This window comes from Zeus faber (genome assembly GCF_960531495.2).
Source record: "Zeus faber genome assembly, chromosome: 12".
NCBI lineage: Eukaryota > Metazoa > Chordata > Actinopteri > Zeiformes > Zeidae > Zeus > Zeus faber.
Genome location: NC_137196.1, coordinates 26,501,467 through 26,524,224, shown reverse-complemented (window position 1 = coordinate 26,524,224; position 22,758 = coordinate 26,501,467). Strand labels below are relative to the sequence as shown.

Sequence of the window (22,758 nt, the reverse complement as noted above, 5' to 3'; positions counted from 1 at the left end):
ATGAGGGAACGTGTGGTGGGACCGTTTCTCATTTACAGGATGAAGAGGATTAGGTTTTAATTCGACGAGTGACTGTTGAGGACAGATTGAGTTTAACCGAAGCCCAATAAATTTGCTTTCGTGCAAAGACTTTGAATGCGTTTCTCCGCTCTCAATCCCCTTTGGACACTCCTTGAATTACAGTTTGTTCCGATATTGTTTTTAAAACACTAAAGTTGGAATTCCACCACTTGAAAAAATGTTCAAACCACAAGGTTGCACTTGCCAGAGGAAAACTCTGCCTCTTTCTTTTTGACCTCAACCTTATTTGTATCATTGGGAGTCTGAGTGATTATGTGGCACCAAAATCTTTACGTCATCCAGTATTGAGAGAATAGCTTCACCCCTCATCGTAGTACATATTGCAGCCTCGTGCATAGTCGAAAAATTATGCTTCGGGTTTAAAAAGGTTTCGAGTCTAGAAAACATTCTAGAGCATCTTAAGACGATCAGTGAGGACCAGAGAGCTGCCCTGACCTATATGGGAAGTTTGGGAACTCCTCTGCTCGGGTCCTCAGTGTAAATGAGTATGCCCCGATCCATATTGAGGGAAATTGTAGTCCTGTGAAACAACAACGTACTACTCGTGTAATTGGCGCAGTACATTTTCCCTCCTTTGCCTAAATTGCTGGCAAACAATTTGTTTTTCCGGTATCTCAAGTGTTTACACACACACACACACACACACACACACACACACACACACACACACACACACACACAGAGTGGCAGTTGTCCCAAAGAGAACAATAGTCTTTCAGATACCAATTAAAACAATCCTCCTCTTGTGTGTGAACTTGATTGTCTTGCAGGCTGCCATACTCCTCTGGGGTTAGGCTTCACCTCAGTGATGCTTCACTGCTGCTTTAAATGGAAGTCTGAAATCAGTCATTCTGAGTCGTTTGTCCCAACTTCCGAACTAATTAAACGAATTCCATTGCTTTTGCCCCGATCTTCCAAGGGATTCCAACTTGGATGGCTGTTCCTTGTAAGAGGGCAGATTTTGACTTTCTCCCGTTGACTTACCCGTGCAAATAAGATAATCAAACGGCCTCACTGTGTTTGAGCTAGACACCGCATATCCACCAGCTCGCAGGGAGCTGTGCGAACATGCTTTCATCTTCCTGAGTGAGGGGGTCGAGTTCCTGGTGCGTTAGCCAAGAGCAAAAAACCCTACAGGGATCAATGAAATCTAATGTTATTAAATTGTTAACATTACAGTCATCATCCTGAGCTTTGCTCCCACAGACCATCACACCGCAAACGCTCCCGTCTGCCAAGACGGTGGAGGCAACCACCGCCTTGGCAGGCGGCGAGGAGCAGAGCAGAACGCCTCAGTCATTGTGTGCACTGAGTTAAGTTTCTGACTACATTTCCTCCGTCATGCTCCTCCTGCTCACATAACCAAGTGCAGAATGTGCACGTTTTGTCGATTTTACCGTGACTGATGGGAATACTTTTCTATGTCTTCACAAACATTCTTCTCCGCGTTGTTTGCGGTCTGTTCCAAGGCTGCGTGGGGCGCGTGTATAAACACTTTTCAGTGCATATGACGCTCATTAAACCATTCACACACATTCATACATTGATGGCGGCGGCCGCCATCATCGTGAGAAGTGAGGGGTTCAGTGTCTTGCCTAAGGACGCTTCGACTTGCTACCAGGAGGAGCTGGGGATCGAACCAGGAGCCCTCTGATAACTGGAGGACCCGCTGTACCTCCTGAGCCACCGTCGCCTCATAAGTTCTGTTTTCAATGGAAATTTGTCTTTGCATAATCGTGGATCCCTTCCAAGCAATATTTCTGCTTATCAAATCGAATCAGAAGACTCGCTGTAATTTGAAGGATTGCTCAATACTTGCTGCATTCGCTTTTCAGCTAAAAGTTTTCTCAAAGTTGACTGACTATTCTGCTGTAATATAAAGTAGCTTAGAGGTACAGGGTCCTGAGTCTCATTAAGATGTCTGTCAGTAATGATTTTGAGTAGTTTTGCGTGGTATCGAACGTCCTCGCTTCATCAGGTTGGTTTTTTTAACACCATTTTGGATCTGGTGTTTCCTAATTGATTCGTTCTCAGCGATCCTGTGCTTTTTGTTACTTCTCGGCCGCCGAAAAATCATATCTTCGAAGAGAGAGAAGACAACCAGCAGTACAGGATGCATTTCTTCAAAATCCTTTATGGATCATGTTTTAGGCCTAAAGTCTTCCCATCAGAATAAGCGTGTGCAAAGAAGCCCCAAACTTTACCAAGTATACAGTATTTGTCTAATTTGTGGACAAAATAACTCATCTATGCTCCATTCCGAAGAAGCCTTTCCTTCTACACAGCGAACATTTTTCACCTCAGGAAACAACTGGATGTTTCTCATGCACGTTCTGACGACATTGATATTAGAGGTTGTGCGTCACGAGAGATTTACAAATATTCTTAAAACCTCTTTTCAAAGCCCATTGCTCGGAAAAATCAATGCTTTGACTCACAGCGCATACTCATATGCCTCAACCGTAGGACCAGTTGCTTTGATCTGTGAAGGAAGATGCAGAAGGTAATACTGTTTAGGTTGGATATTTGTATTTTCAAACAGTCGTTTCAAACGTTGTTCTATCAGACGCTTCAGCCTTGAGAGTTGAGAGAGCAGTAATAGGTGAAAACAGAATTGTTACTATCTCTAACAACTTAGGCAACATCTGTGTGTAATCATCTTCTCCTGTTGTATCAATGACAAAACGCCAGGATCCTAAACAAAACCAGCAACTGCCCAGAGGACTGTTTCTGCTTATTGTAATTTGATGACAGTGTATTGACAGATATGGCGCAGGTAAGGCTCATCCCTTGCATCCACATGAGAATAAGGGAAACCAATAATTGCACTGTTGAATGTGTCTAACTCCATGTGCCATGAACGCACAAGATGCTTTAAAACACATTTGACTTCCTATGGGGCAACACCTTCAAGAATAACATACATGATGTCTTGTGGAGTTTGATTTGATCAAAGTGAGGACATTCTGTTCATTTGCTTCTCCTGTTTATCCCATATGTCTTTTTTAGATTTGCTATTAGGAAGTCTGCTTGCCTTTTCAATGCCACTAGATTTCCGGATATGACTTGCCATGGTCCTTTAAACAAACAGATCTTCATTAAATGGTTCCCGCATGTCTTCAAAGTTGCCTTCGCAGTGTCTGCATTTACTGTAGGCAAACCCTACTCCTTCCTTAAATCCAGCCACTTCATGCTGAGCCAGATTGTCTACACACAGAGACATAAGCGCCACATAAATGGTCTTCTCACCATTTGCAATGACAACTTTAACACCATTGTACAGCTAAATAAAGTCACGGTTAATCCTGTCAAATATCTTATCAATACCACAAAGATCTTTGGATTTTACCATCTAATCTTAGGTGTAATAAATCAATAACAATTTGTTTTGGCTGCCTGAGCTCCAAGATGGTTGCATAATTTAATTTCATCCATATATAAAATTAAATGCAATGCTGTGGTAACTTTCCAAAACAGTGCGTGTAAGAAAATGTCTCCAATAAAATCATCAAAACATCCAACCTTGCATGGGTGTGGCCCCTCTTCAATCATTGCAGGAATTGTTGGATGCAATAGTAGCTTCTCCAAACTTTTAACAGTATATAATGAAAGCGATGGTTCTTCAGGGTAGAGACTCTGGAGTCTCCACTTTTCACAAAACATACCGTATGTTTTGAGATAATCTATGGTTCAACTGGTTGTAACAAGTCTTTGATTGTCCTTTACTGCAAACGGGCTGTGGCAATTTCACTGAAAGGGTCAAACGGGTCAAATACTCTTCAGCTGACCGGGTCCCCAGAGTGTCTCTCAGTCATGTTATTCATTTAATGTTTTAGGTGCTCCGATGATGATGCCTGATACTGTATTGCTGGAGAAAAACACCAACATGAAAAAAAAAAAAATACTACTGTGATTCGAGGCAGCCACACCTGTCCTGGGTCTAGGTAAATAGGGCCCAGGATCAGTGTGGCTGTATACCTGTTGCTGGTTGGTTGGTCTAACGAGCAACCGGTAAAACCCCCATCCCCCCACTCACAAGAGAGGAGCCCCCGTCATGACGCAGGTCCCTCTGGTCCTCGGCTTATTCCATCTAGACCACTCTCTACAATAAACTGTGTCTAGAACCTCGTCGCCCATGTCTCCATGCCGGAGGTCCCTGAAAACGCCACTTGGGTGGTGTGTGGTGGGCGGAGCTGCCACAACTACATTATGAACCAGATTCAAAAATGCATTGGGTATGATTTTAAGCTAACAATAGGAATATAATGAGGACATGCCACAGTTGGAATTTGGGGTTGAATGGAATGTTAGAACAGAGTGCTATTTGTCTGCTGGTTCCTTTGTGTGGTAGAAGTACATTGTTTTCACAACAAAATTTGAAATCTATCCAGTTAAATTGATTTTGTCTTACTGTTCTGATGAAGTTATGCAAGAGTAAAAACCAAAGAAATTAAAATGTATCTAATTCTTTCTTTAGATTGATCACCTCAACCATCCCAGGAACCAGCATAAACATCACAAAATTCTATTATGACGACGAAAAGTTATAATAGAATTCAGAAAGAAGTCACATCTTATTTCAAGAACACTTAACGTGCAAATTTTCACTTGTTCCAGTGGCAGATACTTTTACTTATTACAAGAAAAAACACCTTGTGTTCATTGTTTTTTCTACTTATTACAAGCAAAAACAAACCTTTTATTCTTTTTTTTTTTTTTTTTTTTTTACTCATTACAAGCAAAAATCACCTCGTATTGACTTTTTTTTTTTACTTATCAAAAGCGAGAAACACCTTATATTGCTAGGTTCCCCCCCCCCTATTACAAGCAAAAAACACCTTGTATTCATTGTTTTTGTTAACTTATTACAAGCATTGTTTTTCTTTACTTATTTTTGAAGTACTATTTTTTTCGAGTCCGGTGAACTGACGTCTTCAAACTTTGTGTTGGTAACTTAGAGGCCTAAGCTCTGATGCAGCCTGGTTCCCTGGAACCCTGTGCCAGGGTTCTGTGTGGAGGCCTCAAAGGAAAACTCCGGTAGAACTGTAGTTTAAAAAACATGAATAAGCCGTCGTCCCCGGGTGGGCTTGAAACAACAACCTTTCGGTTAACAGCCGAACGCGCTAACCGATTGCGCCATGGAGATGGGTTGGGGTGCCACGCCGTGTGCCCTCATGCCGTCGCAGCATGACCACAAATTGAACCGGGGTCCAAGTGCAACGTCCTAACATATTGTTCCCTGAATCGGGGGAACGCAAACTCCAGGTCTGAATACGCCCCTGAGTCTTGGGGCGTCCAGATTCTAAGTCTTCAAAATTTCCTACATCAAGGCGAAATTTTCCGCGAGGGCAACTTCGGTGAAATTTTGCCGGGGGCGCCGTCGAGCCATCTTGCCACACCCGTGCGCAAGACCCATAACGCATGTCAAGTTTCACCAATTCTGACACATGTGCAAAGTTTTACAAGTTTTTCGAGCATCTTCAGCCCCTCAAAAATGTGATTAATTTCCGTTAATTATAAGAATTCCTTGCATTACAATAGGGCCTTCGGTAGTTACTTTCCACCACTGACAATATTATTTAGTTTTATTCCCTCAGACGGGGAGATGGAGACACGGCAGAGTAAGGCAGCAGATGTGAGACCTGAGGTCTGGAGGACACATTACCTCTCTCTCTCTCTCTCTCTCTCTCTCCACCGCCCTCCCTCCCCTCGTCCTTCGCTCATCTCTCCTTCTCCGGGAACCTCTGCGTTCTGTGGTCACTTTCCGCTCTCCTCTCATCCCTCAGCTTTGTTTCTCCGCTGTTTCCTCGGCGCAGGCCCCTGATCTGTCGTTTTCCATCCTTTCCTCTTTCCACGGTGTTTTCTTTTCTACCCTCCTGTCCTTTTCACTCAGACTACTCATTACGCAACCCTCGCTCTTACACTCCTCTCTCTATTCACATAATCTCCCCCCTGATGGTCGTAATTATTCACCCCACAGTATCGTTATGACTTCCCACGATTCTTGGACATTTTCACTTTCTTTAACAAACCTTTTGTGCATAGATACAGTACATGCTTTAGTACATTTCAAAACCTTTTACTTCACGCCATTCGCTGCCATTCTAGTCTTGTCACCCTTGTCAAAATCATTGAGAGCTTTGCTTTTGGTTAATATCGCTGTATTACTCGACTACAAGCTATTCCATGCTAGCATTTTGTATCAAATCGATTCCACTTTTCATGCAATTTGCCTCGAAAAACAGGTTATTATTGTTTTCTGCATCTCAGCCTCAATAGTTTTCTATACCCACGGGAGTTTTAGCACAACGGTGGCACAATCTTTCTGGGGAATTCCGGAACCGCTAATGAATATGAAGAAAGTGTTCACGTCCAACATATCCAAATTTCGGGAAAATGACACATATTAAGTGTGGTGTGGGGGTGGCGTGGTTTAAGCCACACCCATCTATCGTCTAGGTAATTGGGCCCGGGGTTCAGGGTGGCTGTACGCCTGTTGCCAGTTAGAGTAATCAACGACCAACAGGTAAAACCCACGTCCTCACACACACAAGTCCAGAAAAAACTCCTCTGTAGGAATTTCTAAACATCAGATGGTTTGTTTTGAAGTTTAATGTCTGTGAGAAAGTAAGATAACTGCAATTAGTTGCTGATAATTATCATAGGTTTCAAGGTTATCTTCACGAACTACACAACAATTTCAGATGTTTGAATGGAGTTATCATCTTGTTGTTGTTGGTGTGCACATGTAAACATGGACAGCTGTCCAGGTCCTGGGTGTGGACAGGATACAGCAGGGAACAGGCAAACAGAGGCCGGCGTTTTACCAGCTCCAAAGTGTAACCAGAAAGCTGGAAGGCTTGGAAGGAAAAAATATATTTTCAGGGTCATCTTAGGTGGTCTTCAAACTCCATGCAGGGTCTCCAGCGTCTCCAGCGTCTCACGGGTCTCCAGGGTCCCCAGGGTCTGCAGGGTCTGTAGGGTCTCCAGGGTCTGTAGGGTGTGTAGGGTCTGTAGGATCACCAGGGTCTCTAGGGTCTGCAGGGTCAGTAGGGTCACCAGTGTCTCCAGGGTCTGTAGGGTCTCCAGGGTCTGTAGGGTGTGTAGGGTCTGTAGGATCACCAGGGTCTCCAGGGTCTGCAGGGTTAGTAGGGTCCCCAGTGTCTCAAGGGTCTGTAGGGTGTCCAGGTTCCTGCTCTACTGTACCGAGCTGAGAGGCTCTTTGTCCTCTGACCTGGATTCTGGGTGAACTCTGACCTCCTGGAAATGATCGATAGTCTGTGAGAGGATTCCCAGGGCGCCCAGTCAATGACCCTGTAGGTCACCGTTTACATTCTCTGTCTCTCTCTTCATCTCTCCCACTCTGTCTCTGGCTCTCTCTCGCTCTCTATCTCTCTGCCTTTTCCACTGTCTGATCTCAATTAGATGAGTCCCAGTGCTGTAATCAAGAGCAAGACTTTGGGGAACGTGAGTCCGAGTCAAGTCCAAGACTGAAGTTCATCAAGTCCCTGTCAAGGCCAAGACCAAGGAGGCTGGAGCCCGAGTAAGTATTTTTATTTTTTTTTCAAAAGCTTTTTTTGAAAATAATGTCTGAAACCTAGGGCTGGCTCAGGGCGGCTAGGATTAAGGCACATGGGACGTGCAGGGCCTTTTTTATCGTTTCATTCAATTAGGAACCCGAGGGAGATAAATACATGTCAAATAAAAACACTGTTTTTATCTGTTTTGTTTGGGGAAACAGGAAACGGGGATGCGCAGCGGAGCGGAGATCACTGCCTCTCCTGATGCATTTCCCAGTGCGGTCTGCACCACGCGCACCCCCTTAGTGACGGGGGGCCCTAAGCAGGCGCCAAGTGCGCTTATGCCTCAGGCCGGCCCTGCTGACGCCAGCACAGTACAAGCCAAATTGAATAATGTCCAATGTTCTCTTCATAAACAGAAACCAAAAAATAAATCAATGGTTAGATTGTTGTTTATTTATCCCCTTGAATGTGCAATATTAATAAAAAAAAAAATTAAGGAATAAACTGTAGTTTCAGACTCCCCCCACCAACCCACCACCACCACCCCTTTTCCCCGCCCTCCATCTCTTCCTCTGTTCCAGTTATCATCATCCTATCCTGGTTTTCCGTCCTTTTATTCCTCACTTCTTCCACTGACTTCTTGCGTCCATCCACCTCTCCTCACGCCTCCACCCTCCATCATTTTCTTCATAAACTCTTTCTCGTGTCTTTCCTCCTCCTATGTCCATTCTCTCTCTCTCCCTCCCTCCCTCTCTCCCTCTCTCTATCAGTGTAGCCTTAGCCTCGGTGGTCTCCAGAGAGGAATGTGTTTTAATGTGCAGATACTGTCGTTGCTAAGTTTAAACTAGACTCTGTGTCTGCTGTGTGTGTGTGTGTGTGTGTGTGTGTGTGTGTGTGTGTGTGTGTGTTTTTGTGTTTTTTTGTTTTTGTGTGTGTGTGTACATGTGTGCGCGTTCATGTTGCTGTGTTTAAAGTAATTATGCTGCTGGTAGATAACACACACTGTTATTTCTGCTTTCTGCATGGAGCCAGACAACAACATCAAAGCTTGTGTGTGTGGGTATGTGTGCGTGCTTGCATGCTTGCATGCTTGTTCGCTTGCTTGCGTGCATGCATGAGTGCGTGTTGCGTGTTGTGTGCGTGCGTGTGTGTGTGTGGTCGAAAGTTACAGTTACATTTTCATACGCCTCAAAGAGACACGTAGACACACACTAGTCGGTCTGTCCGTCAATATTGGAACAGTTGTGAATGGACTTCTGTCTTCTGTGTACTTCTTAGTGGTCAGTTAGCCCACACACACACGCACGCACGCCCGCATACACGCACACACACACACACACACACACACACACACACACACACACACACACACACACACACACACACACACTAACCCCTTCCTCCTTTCCTCCAATACACACAAACCACATAGACAAATTCCCTCTTTGTCACACACACACACAAGCGTGCACACTAATACATCTATTACATAACTTCTGATGTCATTTCCAGATGATCCAATCCGTTTTCAACTCAACACTCCTTACCTCACTCTAAGGATTGTGGACAGATGTTGTGGTGTGTGTGTGTGTGTGTGTGTGTGTGTGTGTGTGTGTGTGTGTGTGTGTGTGTGTGTGTGTGTGTGTGTGTGTGTGTGTGTGTGTGTGTGTGTGTGTGTGTGTGTGTGTGTGTGTGTGTGTGTGTGCATGGTCACGGTTGCAGGTGCTGTAAAACAAAAAAGGTATTTCTTTCCTGTGCCTTTCCCCTCACAAGAAATGGCAGCATTGACATATCGACACCGTTGCATATTTCCTGGCCGGCTGGTCGTCGCGGCGGCAAACTGAACTATTCACACTTTAAATAGTTTGCTGAAAGTGAATTTGTTTCCACAAAACCAACTGCTTTACCAGATTTAGGATTGGGTTTCCCCTTTGGAGTCAACGGCGGCAGATTTCGGTCCACACTTGCTCTGTTTTGAATAACTACATGCAGCCAGACCAACGTTATTTAAGAGGCTTTGTAGAACACAGGCCCGCAGTGGAATTTCCCCTTTTATTTTGTCATTGATCCTCATTATTTGCAGGAGTGACTTCATCGCCCGATCGGAGACACCTCCAAACTGGCGCAGAAGGGGAAGACGCCCGGATTCACCAGCTGGCCGTTTGGTTTTTAAATCCCATCGGTTCTTCAAGGTAATTTGCTCTGTCATTTGGCCGACTTGAGCTATCCATTTTAATTGGATTTCTGTCAAATGTTCAGCTTTCGTGTGATACTGTGGCCTTGTCGGTGGGACAACGCTGTCATGATGAAATGCACCGTGAAGGAGAAAAAGGTTTCTTCTGGAAAGAAATTGGGAGAGGGAAAAATCTGCCACACTGATTGTATTGTTCCTCCAACCATTCAGACAATCCTTGAATCAGTTTTTGGTTTCATTATTGCAACGGCTGCCAGCATTTCAAGGTCATAGCTGGTGTCTACATCCCGGTCCCTGAGTGGTTCCCCAAACGTCCCTGAATTCAGTTCTGTCCCTTCGAGGCGTCTCGGGATGATTGATATTCTGATTCTCTGCCTGGTTTAACAACTGACGCTTGTGTAGAGTTTTTTTTCTTTCTTTTTTGTTTTGGATTCAGAGCCAAATGTGGGTGGCGGGATAAAAACCTTAACATATGCTGGTCTACAGAGAAAGAAATGCTCATATCCTGTACGCAAGTAAAGACCCGGAGAAAATATCACTGCTGAAAGTCTATTGGCCATACTACTCAAGTGAAAGTACTCATGAACTCACATTTCATGTGAAAATACGCATTCTTTAAGGATACGTTCACAATTTTTCAGCCCAGGCCTCCTTAAAATGCTTCTTCCCATCATTTATGACTTCAGTGAGCATACAATTGTTGACCACTTTACTGTTGAGAAACTTACCACTCTGCTGCAGCTTACATAAAAGGAGTCCAAAGGACACAAAAGAAGTCCAACTGGGTAAATGTTAAAAAAAAAAAAAAAAAGTATAAATGACGGGAATCAATATTTTCACGATGCCTGGGTTGAAAAATGGTGAATCTATCCATCTTGGTTTCCACAAAAGTGTTGGTGTTCCAGTTTTGGTGACACTGATGGTTTCTGCTTATTATCAGTAGATTCAGAATTCACTACCCTTGAATAATTGCAAGGATTGTATGAAAAACCCTTCATGTCGCAGATAAATAAGTTTGTGTTGAAAAGCATACAGATCCCCAAAATGACTCAAGTGAAGTACAAGAAAAACCTCCAAATTGCACTCTAGTTCGTTACTTGAGTAAAAGTACCCTGCCCCTGCTTTAGGGACCTTCAGTGGAAAAGCACCGTCCTCCACCGCGCGTGGAGACATGAAGCAGAGGCTCGGCGGCATCTGGACGGGGGCTGGCCGCTAATTTTCCACATCTGCAGAGTTGACGCTCTGGGAGCCGTCCACCGGCTCCGCCGCTTCCAGGAAAACTAAATCACCCCCATGAAATAACGTCCCCGGTCCTGCAGGCCGTCCACAGGCTGGACCCGCACCAGACGGCGAGGGACAGCGAGGAGGGAGGGAAGGAAGGAGCGACCTGACAGCTCATGCAATGAATCAATGTCTTCAAGGAGAACAGTAAAGGGGAGCGGTGTGCACTACCAGTGTGGGCTTGTGTGTATCTGGCTGCAACTCGTCTGTTGTACAAAACATTTTATTACAAATTACAGAACATACAAAGAAAAAAAAACAACAACATATTCTAAAAGAAAGCAGTTGAAGCCAACCTTGTCCTGCTCGTTTTCCTTTTAGCCGCGGTCATTAGGTGTGGGCGTCGGCGTTCTGTGGAGGCACGTGAAGCGCGGCAAATTAGGTGTTCCGTGTATTTTCGACGCCAGGTGGGAAGGGGTCCCGCTGTCAGTCCCCAAAGTAAGGTTTTTAACCATAATCCTCCCAGACATGTTGGAGGGGAGCAAAGGAAAACATGCAATGATGCGACGGGCGAGCGGCGTCAGAACAAACTGTCAACCTCGTCGTCACTAGATACCAGGCGCCTGCGCTGTCGCACACAGGGAAGAGAGGCGATGAGGATGCTTGCGGCTGTTCCGCCAAAAGCTTTTTGTACTTGTGGAGCCGAATTAATTATTTTGAAGCCCGGGGTGACTCAGCTTTTCCTCCCTGCAGCGAAATACCGTTGCTGCTAACCATCTTATTCGCTATTATCGTGCTTCGACACGCAGCCTTTATTTGATGGCACAAAAGCTTGTTTGACTTTCTATTTGAAGGGTTTTGGAGAACCCACACAGGCTTTTATCCACTGACCACAGCGATCTTTGTAGTATGAATTGATTGGTTTCTACCCCTCCCACTGCATTGGGACATTGAAATATTGGTTTAAATCTTTTGAAAAGCCTGAAGTAATTCTAGTATTCCCTGTTTAAATTCCCCCAAACAGTTATGAAATCAGAGCGATGGCGGAAACTTGGCGTGAGTGGGACTACCTTCACTGAAACTAAGAAGCCCCAGGAATTCCCAGGAGCCCTCGGACCTCAAAGGCTTCTGAGGCGGCTGACAGTGATTTAAGCACTGAGGTCATGGAAGATCACTCTCATGGAAAGCGCGGCCCGGTCTCGTTTTCTAGGACGGCGGAGACCTCAAGCATATGGTATGTCTTTTCAACTTGGTTTCTTGATGCCGACACGTTCATTTTCCTCCCGGAACCGCGCAGATGAGAGCCGATAACGGTGAGCATGCATGTCAGACGTCATTTCTTTAACAAAGCGGGCGGTGAAAAACAGGACTTTGCCGCTGCTGTCCTGGACCAAAAAAAAAACAAAAGAAAAAGCTCTTTTTCATAGAAAATGAATCGGCTGATATTCTAAACTTGAGTGCATCTTTTTTTTTTTTTTTTTCAAAGTCTGGTTGTTTTCAGTGTCTCCGTTGTCTCGTGTCTCGCACTGTGAACCCACTGGAGGTGTTGCAGGGGCGTCTCCCATCGATCCCGGGCGACTTTAAATCAGACTGATCAACAGCCACTGAGAAACGAAAACAGAAGAAATATCTGCGAAGCAAATTACCTGACGGCGTTTGAAAACCTGTCTCGTCATCTGGTCACCCGGCTCCCCCTCCCTTCCTTCACCCCCCCCGCCCCCCTCCCCCCGCTGCAGCCATCCCTCCCAATGTGTTGGGCGCTAATAGGCGAAAATGACGTCGTAGGTCATCTGGTGGCCGTTGTCCCACCCGTAGAGCTTCTTGTCCAGCGGGCAGTAGGCCAGCTGGGCCGTGTGAGCGTGCATGTTGGTGAACGCCAGCGTCGGTACGGTGTGCGTGAGGGTGTGCGTGTCGAAGCCGTACGTCACGTTGGCGTAGAGGCGGTCCGTGCTGTCCACCGCGTACAGCACGCCGCAGACCAGGAAGCTGTCGCCATAGCGACCGCGGCGCAGGCCCGTGCGGAAGCTGCGGATGGGCTGCAGGTCTCTGGGGTGGAGTTGCGTGAGCAGGATGACTTCCTGGTGGAAACCCTCGGTGTCCAGAGCGGGATAGAGCAGCCACAGGCCCGACTCATCCACAGCAAACTCCAGCTGGGAAACAGATCATACACGTTTTTTACATGTGTATCAAATGAAAGTAAAGAACTTTAATGGCTGTGGCCCAAAACCGGATGGAGCGTACTGCCATCACTCCAGATGTTTTCCTCAAAACCCCATTTTACATGATGTCGCAGTTTCGGAGGAGACAACTTAAGTGGGTTCAACCAGCCACCACAGCTGTCACGGGTGGAGGATCCACCGGGGTGTCCTACCAGGAAGTGACATCATGCCCTCGTATTGGTCTCCTGGTGAAGGCTGAGAGATAGCCGCCCCAAAACTGATCACAAGGAACTGATGATGTAACTCCTCCAGTCTTTTGACAACATCCTGATCTTGTGAAGGAGTTTCACGCGTCGCCTCTGACAATCTGGATGCATGCTCACATTCGGGCATTTAGGTGTCCACTCACTAATTGTGCGACGTTAGTGTTGTACAGTAGATTACAGTACAACTGCTCCTTTTCTAGCAAGGGGAGCCTTGGCAGAGAGGTTTGGGACACAGCCTGACTTAGTTAGTGCATAAATGCACCTTCTTAACCTTCCCCCAACACCACTTTGTCACTGCGATCGGAAACGGAGTATTTCTTTTGGAAGTCCCCCTTTGTGATTTTGCCCCTTGGAAAAACTGTGATACTGACAGATACTTAGCTGGTGAGCCGGCTAAGATTTATGGGCTAGGATATATGATGGCCTTAAATTATAAAGCCCCGGTAATAGAGCTCAAAACTAGACGTAAATTACGGGTACTTTAAAAGTGGTTTGTCTGTACTCGGTGCACTTTTGAACTCGAGGGTGATTTGTGGTTGGGTTCTTTTCCCTCACGAGCCATCCCTGTCTATAACCTTTAATGTGTCTCTCGCTTGTGTCTGATTCTCCACTGAAGTATTATTCAGTGCAGTTCATTTAGGATGCATGACGCACACACACACACACACACACACACAAACACACACACACACACACACACACACACACACACACACACAGACCCCGACCCCTACCTCCGTTTGTGTCCTGTGGACTTGCTCTTCCAGTATGGCGTCGTGAAGCGTGGTCCACGCTGCCACATATCTGTGTCTCAGATCGTACCTGATGACGTCTCGGCTGAAGGCACGGTTATAGTAGAAAGCCCCGTTAAACACAACGTGGCCCGTGCCCGTGAAACTGTAGGGCAGCTTGTAGGAGTTACTTGGCTGGCCTGGGGAGAGAGACGCACTAAGTACAAACATAGCAAGGCGCAGACTTCCGCAGATTTCTCTCGTAGATATGATGCTACATTCAGTGGCACCCCTATGTGTGGCCAGTGGAGGCCATGGACACCCACAAACACTGCCGGTCCAACCAACCCCCACACCGGCCAAGGGTTTTTTTCAAACATAGCATACAAATGTCAGCCTTGCCAGAACTATCCAATCAACTAGGTAAAGCGATGATCCATTGATTTCATGGGGGCGCCATTCTTCACCGGCCTCCTCCGTCCACCGTTGTTTCCGGGGGCCACCACAGAATACATCACTCGCATCTGTGCAGATTCCATAGTGTGTAACTTGCTCCGGAAACACTCCTTCCACCATTCAGTCCCCCAAACACACATACACACACACACACACACTCATTCACACATTACACTTTTCTGTACCTGTTTTGAAGGTGTCCATGTCCCGGAATTCCAAGAGGTTGTTACCATAGTGACCATTGGTAAGGTAGATGACATTGCCATGCCCGCGCGTATCTCGCATCCAGGCTCCCTCCCTACGGCCGTAAGAGTTCTGCTCCACTGGCTCCGAGATGATGGCAACAGTGTCCTTACACACACCTACGCACGCACGCACGCACGCACGCACGCACGCACGCACGCACACACACACACACACACACACACACACACAACAATTAGACCCAGGACAGCTGCCTTTACGCCCATAGTAAACTGGCTTCTGACTCTGTGAGAGCTTTATCCATCAATCTGTTCTCCAATATGAATGTTTAGACAACCCTGATATGTCTGTTGATATGTCTGTTGATATGTCTGTTTTGTTTTGACCGTACCTGGCTTTTTCGTTGCGGCGGGCCTGTCCTTGGGGTTCTCCGTCCAGCTGAGACGACTCTTTACCGTTCCTGCGGGTGGAGCTGCAGTCACACCCGAGGGCGGAGCTTTAGGTTTGGTCACTGGAAGAGGAAGTGCGGGGCTGGTGTTGGATGGCTGAACAGTTGTAGTAATCATAGCAGAAGGGGAAGCTCTTTGTGTAGTTGTAGTGGTTGTGGTGGTGGTGGTGGTGGTGGTGGTAGTAGTAGGGCGAGGAGTAGTAGCTTCGGTAGTACTCATTTCAGTCGGTGTAGTCGATTCGGTTGTGGTTGTCGTTGGGTGTGCGGTTGTCGGTGCCGTCGTAGTAAGCGTGGTACTCGGTTGGACCTCTGCGTCGATCGGTTGGGTTGTGACTGTGCTCAGCGCGATGGTGGTTTGGTGGGTTGTTGGTTCACGGATGGTTGAGGGGCGAGTCGGCTTCTCCACTGGGACCACGGTCGTGCGTTTTGGGACAACAGTGTTGGGAAACCCTGGTACCTGGATGGAGGAAGCTGCGGTCGGTGGAAGCTGGTCTGAGATCAACAGGTCCACTGAGGGATCTGCGCAACACAGGGAGGAGACAGGGAAATTCAGAGAGGAGAGACAATGAAACAAGAGGAGGGCTTTTTAATATGCTGATTTATGCCCTCCGGTTCAGATTCTTTCAATTTTTACTAAGCCACATGTTTTTTTGCAGAATTCCAAAAGGAAATGAGTCAGAACAGTCATTGGTAGGCTGCTTAGAAATTCCTCAGTGAATGTAGGACTCCTGAGGATATTACACTTGACTGAATCCAGCCCTATGTATGTGCCTGAAGTGGTCTATAGAGCCTCAAAAGAGGCGTTATTACTGTACATCACAGACCGGGATGGGTCAAAATGGGCCACTGGAAAAGGTTTCTACCGCTAGACGCCAAAACAGAAGCTTGCTTTTCTAGCCGCCTGAGGTTGACCACAGAATGTGGAATTAAGTCCAGGATTAAACATTTCTGGATACAGCGGGCAAACAAACATGTTAACAGCTCAACAAAATGCATGATTTAGACATCTAAATACTCGTTAAAAACAGATAACTACAGACTACAGTAGGCTTACCGCCATCTCCTCTTCCTCTCTTATCCTCTACCTCATCTTCATCACTCACTCCCTCCGCCTTATAGAAGGTCACGCCTCTGATCACCATGCTGCTCTTGTCTTTGATTGGCTGCTTGGATTCTGGCTTCTCCTTGATTGGCTGCTGGTGCACCGTCTTGTTTCTGATTGGTTGTTGTGGCTCCACATCATCCTGTATTTGGCTCTTCTTGGCTTGACCTCCCACAGAGTGATCCTCATGATTCTTCTGCAACATTAAAGGGGAGCTATTATTAAAAACTCACTTTTTCGGTGCTTGTGCACGTACATTTGGCTCTCTGATGGGCCTACTAACACACAAACTGTGAAATAAGACAACCCAGTCATTTTTTTGTGAGCTGCAGAAAACATGTAAACCAAAAACAAAAAACCAATGAAATCAATGTGTTTTTATTGAAGATGTACTTATTTTATTTTATTTACTGATGTTTCCTCATAAAATAAAACAAATTAGTCCCGTACGGTGTCCCCCACAAGATTGAAGTACAGCCAGGAAAGCAGGGGCAACCGGCCGTGCAGCAGTGCCCTTGCCTTACAAAAGTCTGAACATTTTATACCTTGTAGATCTAATATGAGTGAATATAAAGTAGACCTCAAATTTGCTCAGAAACAGATTTTGGTGGACTGATGAGGTGAAATCAGGGAAAGTCAACATACTTCATACAACGGTACAAATGCTCAAACCCTATTGGCTCACAGAACTGGGGCCTTAGGAGGGAGGTCATTCTAAAACCCCTTTGGCTCACAGAGCTAAGGGCCTGGTTTGCAGCGGCAGCTCATTTGCATTTAAAGCAACACGCACTGGAACAGACAGTCAGCAACAGGAGGGGTTTCGAGGCATGTTAGAATGGCTGGAATGCATAATCTGAGTGGTATTTTCAGCAAAAAACTTAAAAGACATGTTTTGGGGACCTAAGAGACCTATATGAACTTGTTGAAAAGGAGTATAATATAGCTCCTTTGAGCGACACTCGAACAGACCTTATACATCTTTAAAGCCTCCCTCCCTATGCCAGCTGAAGTGCAGAATCTTCCGAATCAAGGATTGTGTGCTTGTGCAAGCGTCTTCCAGTTTAACAAACTGTCTGCCTATTTCATAGGCAACAAAAGGTCAACACAGAGACAGGTAAACTGACTGTCCAGCACCTAATACCTGTTTGCTGGGGAGCACCGCCGTCCCTTGCTTCTGTACAGAATGTTCTGAAACGTTTGTCTTCTTCTTCTTGTCCTGCCGCTGCTGGGCCCGCCTCTCTTTCTCTCTCTCTTTTTCTTTTGCTCTCTCCTTTGCTCTCTCTTTCTCTTTCAGACGGTCTGGAAGGTTACGAGTGAAAGTCTGAAATGCACGGAGAAGGGCAAAACATTAAAATTAAGCATCAACACGCAGACACTTCACATGTCTTTAAGTTCAGTAAGATTAACATAAATAACACTTGATAGACAAATCTATGCTATTCTTACATTTTCTTCAATTCTTTACCTATTCGGTGGTACATTTATTTTAAATACTAAATTATTTGTGATTTATGTCTATGATGCATTATTATGGATGATGATAGATGTCTTGATTATATTCTATTGTCCTCTGTCAACTCAGCGCCTACTGCAGCCTGGAAGGGGAATCCCTCTTCCAAGTTCGTTTTCAAGGCAAACAAATGAAACCCAAGTGCAGACACACAGGAGACGGGGTTTGAGTCCAAAAAGAAAAAAAAATGTGGCCGAAGTCTTTCCCCAAATTAGTGTGTTACGTAAACTTGAGAAGGCACAATGACTACTGGCCTCAGACAATGGGACAACACATAAGCAAAGAACCCGAAGCAACCCTAAGAAACTAAGCAAAGAGCTTAGGGAAACACATGGACACGGATGAGCTAATGGAACGGTCAACACAGTAGCAAATCTAACAAAGGGCCCAAAGACAAACTAAGGGAAGAAAGTAGAAACAATTTGGTCCAGAGGCAGCAGCAGGGACACTCTCTATTTCAACCTATAGGGGGAGGTGGGGTGGGGTGGGGTACCGTCTATTTGCCTTGTACAGTCACTGTGGGCTACTTCCACCCAGGATTGCTAAAATGTATTCCACTGTATCTTTGGCAATTTTCTCTCTCTGTCCTGTGTCTGTGTGCGTGCGTGCATAAGTGCGTGCGTGCATACGTGCGTGCGTGCATACGTGCGTGCGTGCATACGTGCGTGCATACGTGCGTGCGTGCATACGTGCGTGCGTGCATACGTGCGTGTGTGCGCACCTTCTCCATGTTGTCCACCCGGGACAGCAGCTTGGTAGTGACAGAGTGCAGCTTCAGGACATCCATCCCATAAAGAGAGCCCTCCAGCAGATCCATGATGGTGGAGATCTAGGCCGACGCAATCGGCAAATACAGGAAGAAAAAGGAAGGCGCGATAAATAAAGAACGCAAACATGCTCAAGTGTCTCCACACAGGGCTTATTAAGTGGCCGTGGTTGCTATTTCTCTTCTTTTTTTCTTGCTGTCCGTCATTTTGTCAGCACCATTTTGTAGCTATGAATTCAAATTAGTGAGACAAATGACTGACTGTTTATCAAGTCACGCATGGCGCAATATAAAGCGCTCATAACCAAAGTGAAACTTGTTTTTTTTTATAAACCCCACAGCTGTGTCTGCTAAGCTGTTCTCTGGCTCCGTCGTCTGAGTTTCCTGGCAGCAGCCTCCGACTGACTGGACACCGGCCTCTCTGGCTTTATGACTTTCTGCCTTTCTGCCCGTCTGTCTGTCTGTCTGACTGACTGACTGGCTGACTGAATGAGCACTCTGACTCTATGTTAAAATGGGTTTTACAGACTGCTGAGTGCTTTGGAGAGAGAGAGCCCAAAATGAGACATCAAGTGGTGTGTGTGTGTGTGTGTGTGTGTGTGTGTGTGTGTGTGTGTGTGTGTGTGTGTGTGTGTGTGTGTGTGTGTGTGTGTGTGTGTGTGTGTGTCTTTGTGTGCATGTGTGTGTGCGCGTGTGTGTGTGTGTTTTGGTTTCCTACCTTAATGTCGTCCCGCCCGGCCTCTTGCAGCTTTTTAAACCTGTACTCCCCCTCGCAGGGGTTTACAGCCGAGGCCGGGGCCAAACACACACACTTCTTGCAGTCCGTTCCCTTGGTGACGGTCTCCACGGTGTAGAAGTCCTGGGCGGGCTCCGCCGCCGCGGGGTCGGCGTTGCGGATGCGCTCGCAGTCGGAGCGCTTCATCGGCCGGACGATGCAGCGGCACACGCAGTCCGAGCCCGAGGAGACGGTCTTCACCTTGTCGTAGTCGCCGAGCAACTGGGGGGACACAGGGTGAAGAGTTTGACATTGTACCCTGATATTGAAGCACTTCACCCTCCCATGGCACTGGGCTGTGTAAAGGGTTAAGTTATTTTTGGATAACAGACATTAGATTAGTTTAAGTTACATTTACTTTATGGATTTACAACAAATTTTCACAATTTACACAGTCAGTGTTGGTGTTGCCAGTGCATTCAAATTTCAAATCCATATTCTCCATGAGCATGAGTGAGACGTACCTTGTGGCACAGTAGTTAGGTCAATTGAGTGGTTATCAATTATCATTGTCAATATAAAGTTGTAAATACGGTTTCACAGCTTAAGAGTTACAGTTGTAGCTCAGTAGAGTTGATTTTGAATAGAAGATCTTTTCAGAAATATTTTGAAAACTGTGAGAGATCCCAGGGTTGATCAATAGTCCATGTGTTACATTGCAGTAGATTCAGTGATTCAACTTTGTGGTCAGCTGATGTCGTTATGTAATATTACGGGTCTTTTCATATTGAGTATGACTGTTACTGGAACGTAACGAGGTACAAGTATCCGTGACTGTACTTAAGTACATTTCTCAAGTATTTGTACTTACTAAGTATATTTACTTTCAAAGACTTTCAGATTCCACTCCACTACATTTCAAAGCAAATATCTGCACTTTTTTCTTTTTTTACTGTACTACATTTACAACACTAAGCCAAAGTAAAGAAAAAAAATCAGATCTAACAAACCACCTGTAGTATTTTATTGCAAATTGTCGTGGGGATCTGCAGGAAAAAATGCACTTATAGATTAACACTTTATACTGTATTATGGGATGTTACGTCCAGGCCCTGGAATTGACAAGTACTTTTACTTGAAATGCTGTATATACATTGACTTATGTTGACATGTGGTACTTTCACTTTTGCATTTCCACACCATAGCCAATGCTTTCATATATTTAGCAAATACATGATTTTTGTCCTTAATTCCTGCAGTTAAGGAAACGCGGGGATCCGTCCGTCTCCAGTGCATGGACCTGCAGGACACCGACCTGGGTCATGATGTTCTCCTGGTTGTCCACCTCGTCCTCCAGAGGCTCCGAGGAGGGAGGAGGCGGCAGCGAGGAGGAGCGCCCCTCTCCCGCGCCAAGGTGCTCCTTCCCCGGCTGCCCGTCCGGACCCGTGCCGGTGTGCGCGTCGCCCTCCCGGAGGCTCGGACCCGTCGGCGCGGCCGCCGTCAGCGAACTCGTCTCGTCCCGAGGTCCGGCGTCCCCCGGCGGGACCGGTGCCAGCCCCCCGGTGTTCCCGTCCCGGCGGGTGTCATTTTGGGCGGAATGAGCCCCGGGTCCTGCGGCGCAGCTCAGCAGCAGCAGCAGCAGCAGCAGCGGCCGCGGCGGCGGACTGGACCGCATCCCCGCAGGAAGACGCTGCTCCTTCGGCCTCGGGCGGATTAGCTGCGTCTTCTCAGTCCCATCGGGTGTGTTCTGTGGTATCGGCTGTTGGTTTGGAAGCGGCCCCGCAAGACACAGATCAAACCGGTGGGGAAAAAAAAAAAAAAAAGTTAAAATAAACAAACAAAACAAACAAAACAAACAAAACGAAAAAACTAAAAATGTGTTTCCATGTGAAATCTGAATTCTCGTTAAAAAAAATAGAGAGAAGAATAAAAAAAAGAAAAATACGTGATATTCAAATTATATGAAAAAACACAATACATATATATTTATAAAAATTGATATAAAATGATATATGTATTTCAAAATCCTCTCTCCGGGAGTCCAGCAGTTGGGCGTTGAGAGACGGAGAGAAATGCGAGGGAGAAATGGGGAGAGTTAGAGGGGGAGAGTTAGAGGGGGAGAGAGGGGGAGAAGGGGAGAGTGGGGGAGATAAAAGAAGGAGGGGAGGCTGGAGGGAGGGAAACAGAACGAGAAATGAGAGTGAAAGACCGCCCATCACAAAAGAAAGATAGTAAAAAAAAAAAAAGGTAGAGATGTAATAATAATTCTATTAATAATAATAATGATAAAGATAATGATAATACTACTACTACTTCTAATAATAATAATAATAATAGCAATAATAAATCGCAGACAGCGATACAGGGGCTTCCTTATCGGCATAAATTACACATTTTCGAATTCTCTCGGAACGTAGCATCGGTTTGCGCTGTCGCTCGTCTTTGCGTCAGCTTTACCTCCAAAACGAGTTAAAGTCACCAGCGAGTCCTGGTGACTTAGAATGACTTATACAAGGATATACTTGTTGCGTGTTATGACTATTTCCTTAATGTTAGAAGCTGTCTGTCTACTACCCGTAGTTCACAGAGTCCTGCCTCAACTTACCAAACTTTTGGGACTAAAATAAAACGGACACGATTCAGACCCGTTAATCTGGAGCTGCAACTGCACTCCATGTGTGACGTCACAAACACGGAATAGTTTTTTCGGCTTTTTTCTACTCCTGCAGTTTGTTTGTTACGACTGGCTCGGATGGCGTAGCAGGTACATGACACCGGGTTAGATGGAACACAATGTGTTTATATTTACAAAAAGGGAAAAAGAATAAAAATCAATCATCAAACAAAATGCCCCACAGACTTCAAGCAGGTAAGACAACACACATACACCGAACACACACACACACACACACACACACACACACACACACAGTTTGTAACCACTACACAGTGATGGAGTCCACACTACGCACCTCGCACGATGCGAATGGACGTTCGTAGCCACAGCCCGCACATATACAAATTGGGTGATGATGTCACAAAGCATCTTACGCCACGAACTCGTCTCGCTCCACCACCCGACCGCAAGATCCACGAACGTTCGGCTACTTCCAGCCGTTTACATGACATTTAGTCATTTAGCAGACGCTTTTATCCAAAGCGACTTACAAGGGAGATTCAGTCAAATTTCAATGTTTTTTCTTCACTAATTCCTGCTCCGTATGTGGATCGATATGGATGAGATGGCGCCCATAGCTGCAGCGGTTGTCATGTTCCAGACACTCTTAGCCCGAAAAGTGCAAAGGAGAATAATAATAATAATAATAATAATAATAAAAATAATAATAATAAGGGGAGGACTGAAACCACTCTAGCCAGTTCT

At 45.8% G+C, this 22,758-nt stretch overlaps 1 protein-coding gene across 1 annotated transcript; it reads right to left on the bottom strand.

Moving 5' to 3' along the window:
* Window positions 1-12,757: 12,757 nt before the first annotated feature.
* olfml2bb (olfactomedin-like 2Bb) lies at window positions 12,758-21,444 on the bottom strand. The gene is made up of 9 exons (XM_080010795.1): window positions 20,692-21,444; window positions 19,380-19,658; window positions 18,617-18,724; window positions 17,527-17,706; window positions 16,338-16,581; window positions 15,227-15,802; window positions 14,817-14,993; window positions 14,179-14,375; window positions 12,758-13,169 (listed from the first exon to the last, which is right to left on the bottom strand). The coding sequence occupies exons 1-9, from the start codon at window positions 21,049-21,051 to the stop codon at window positions 12,780-12,782; spliced, it is 2,511 nt and encodes an 836-aa protein (XP_079866921.1). The 5' UTR covers window positions 21,052-21,444; the 3' UTR covers window positions 12,758-12,779.
* Between the last annotated feature and the right edge of the window lie 1,314 nt (window positions 21,445-22,758).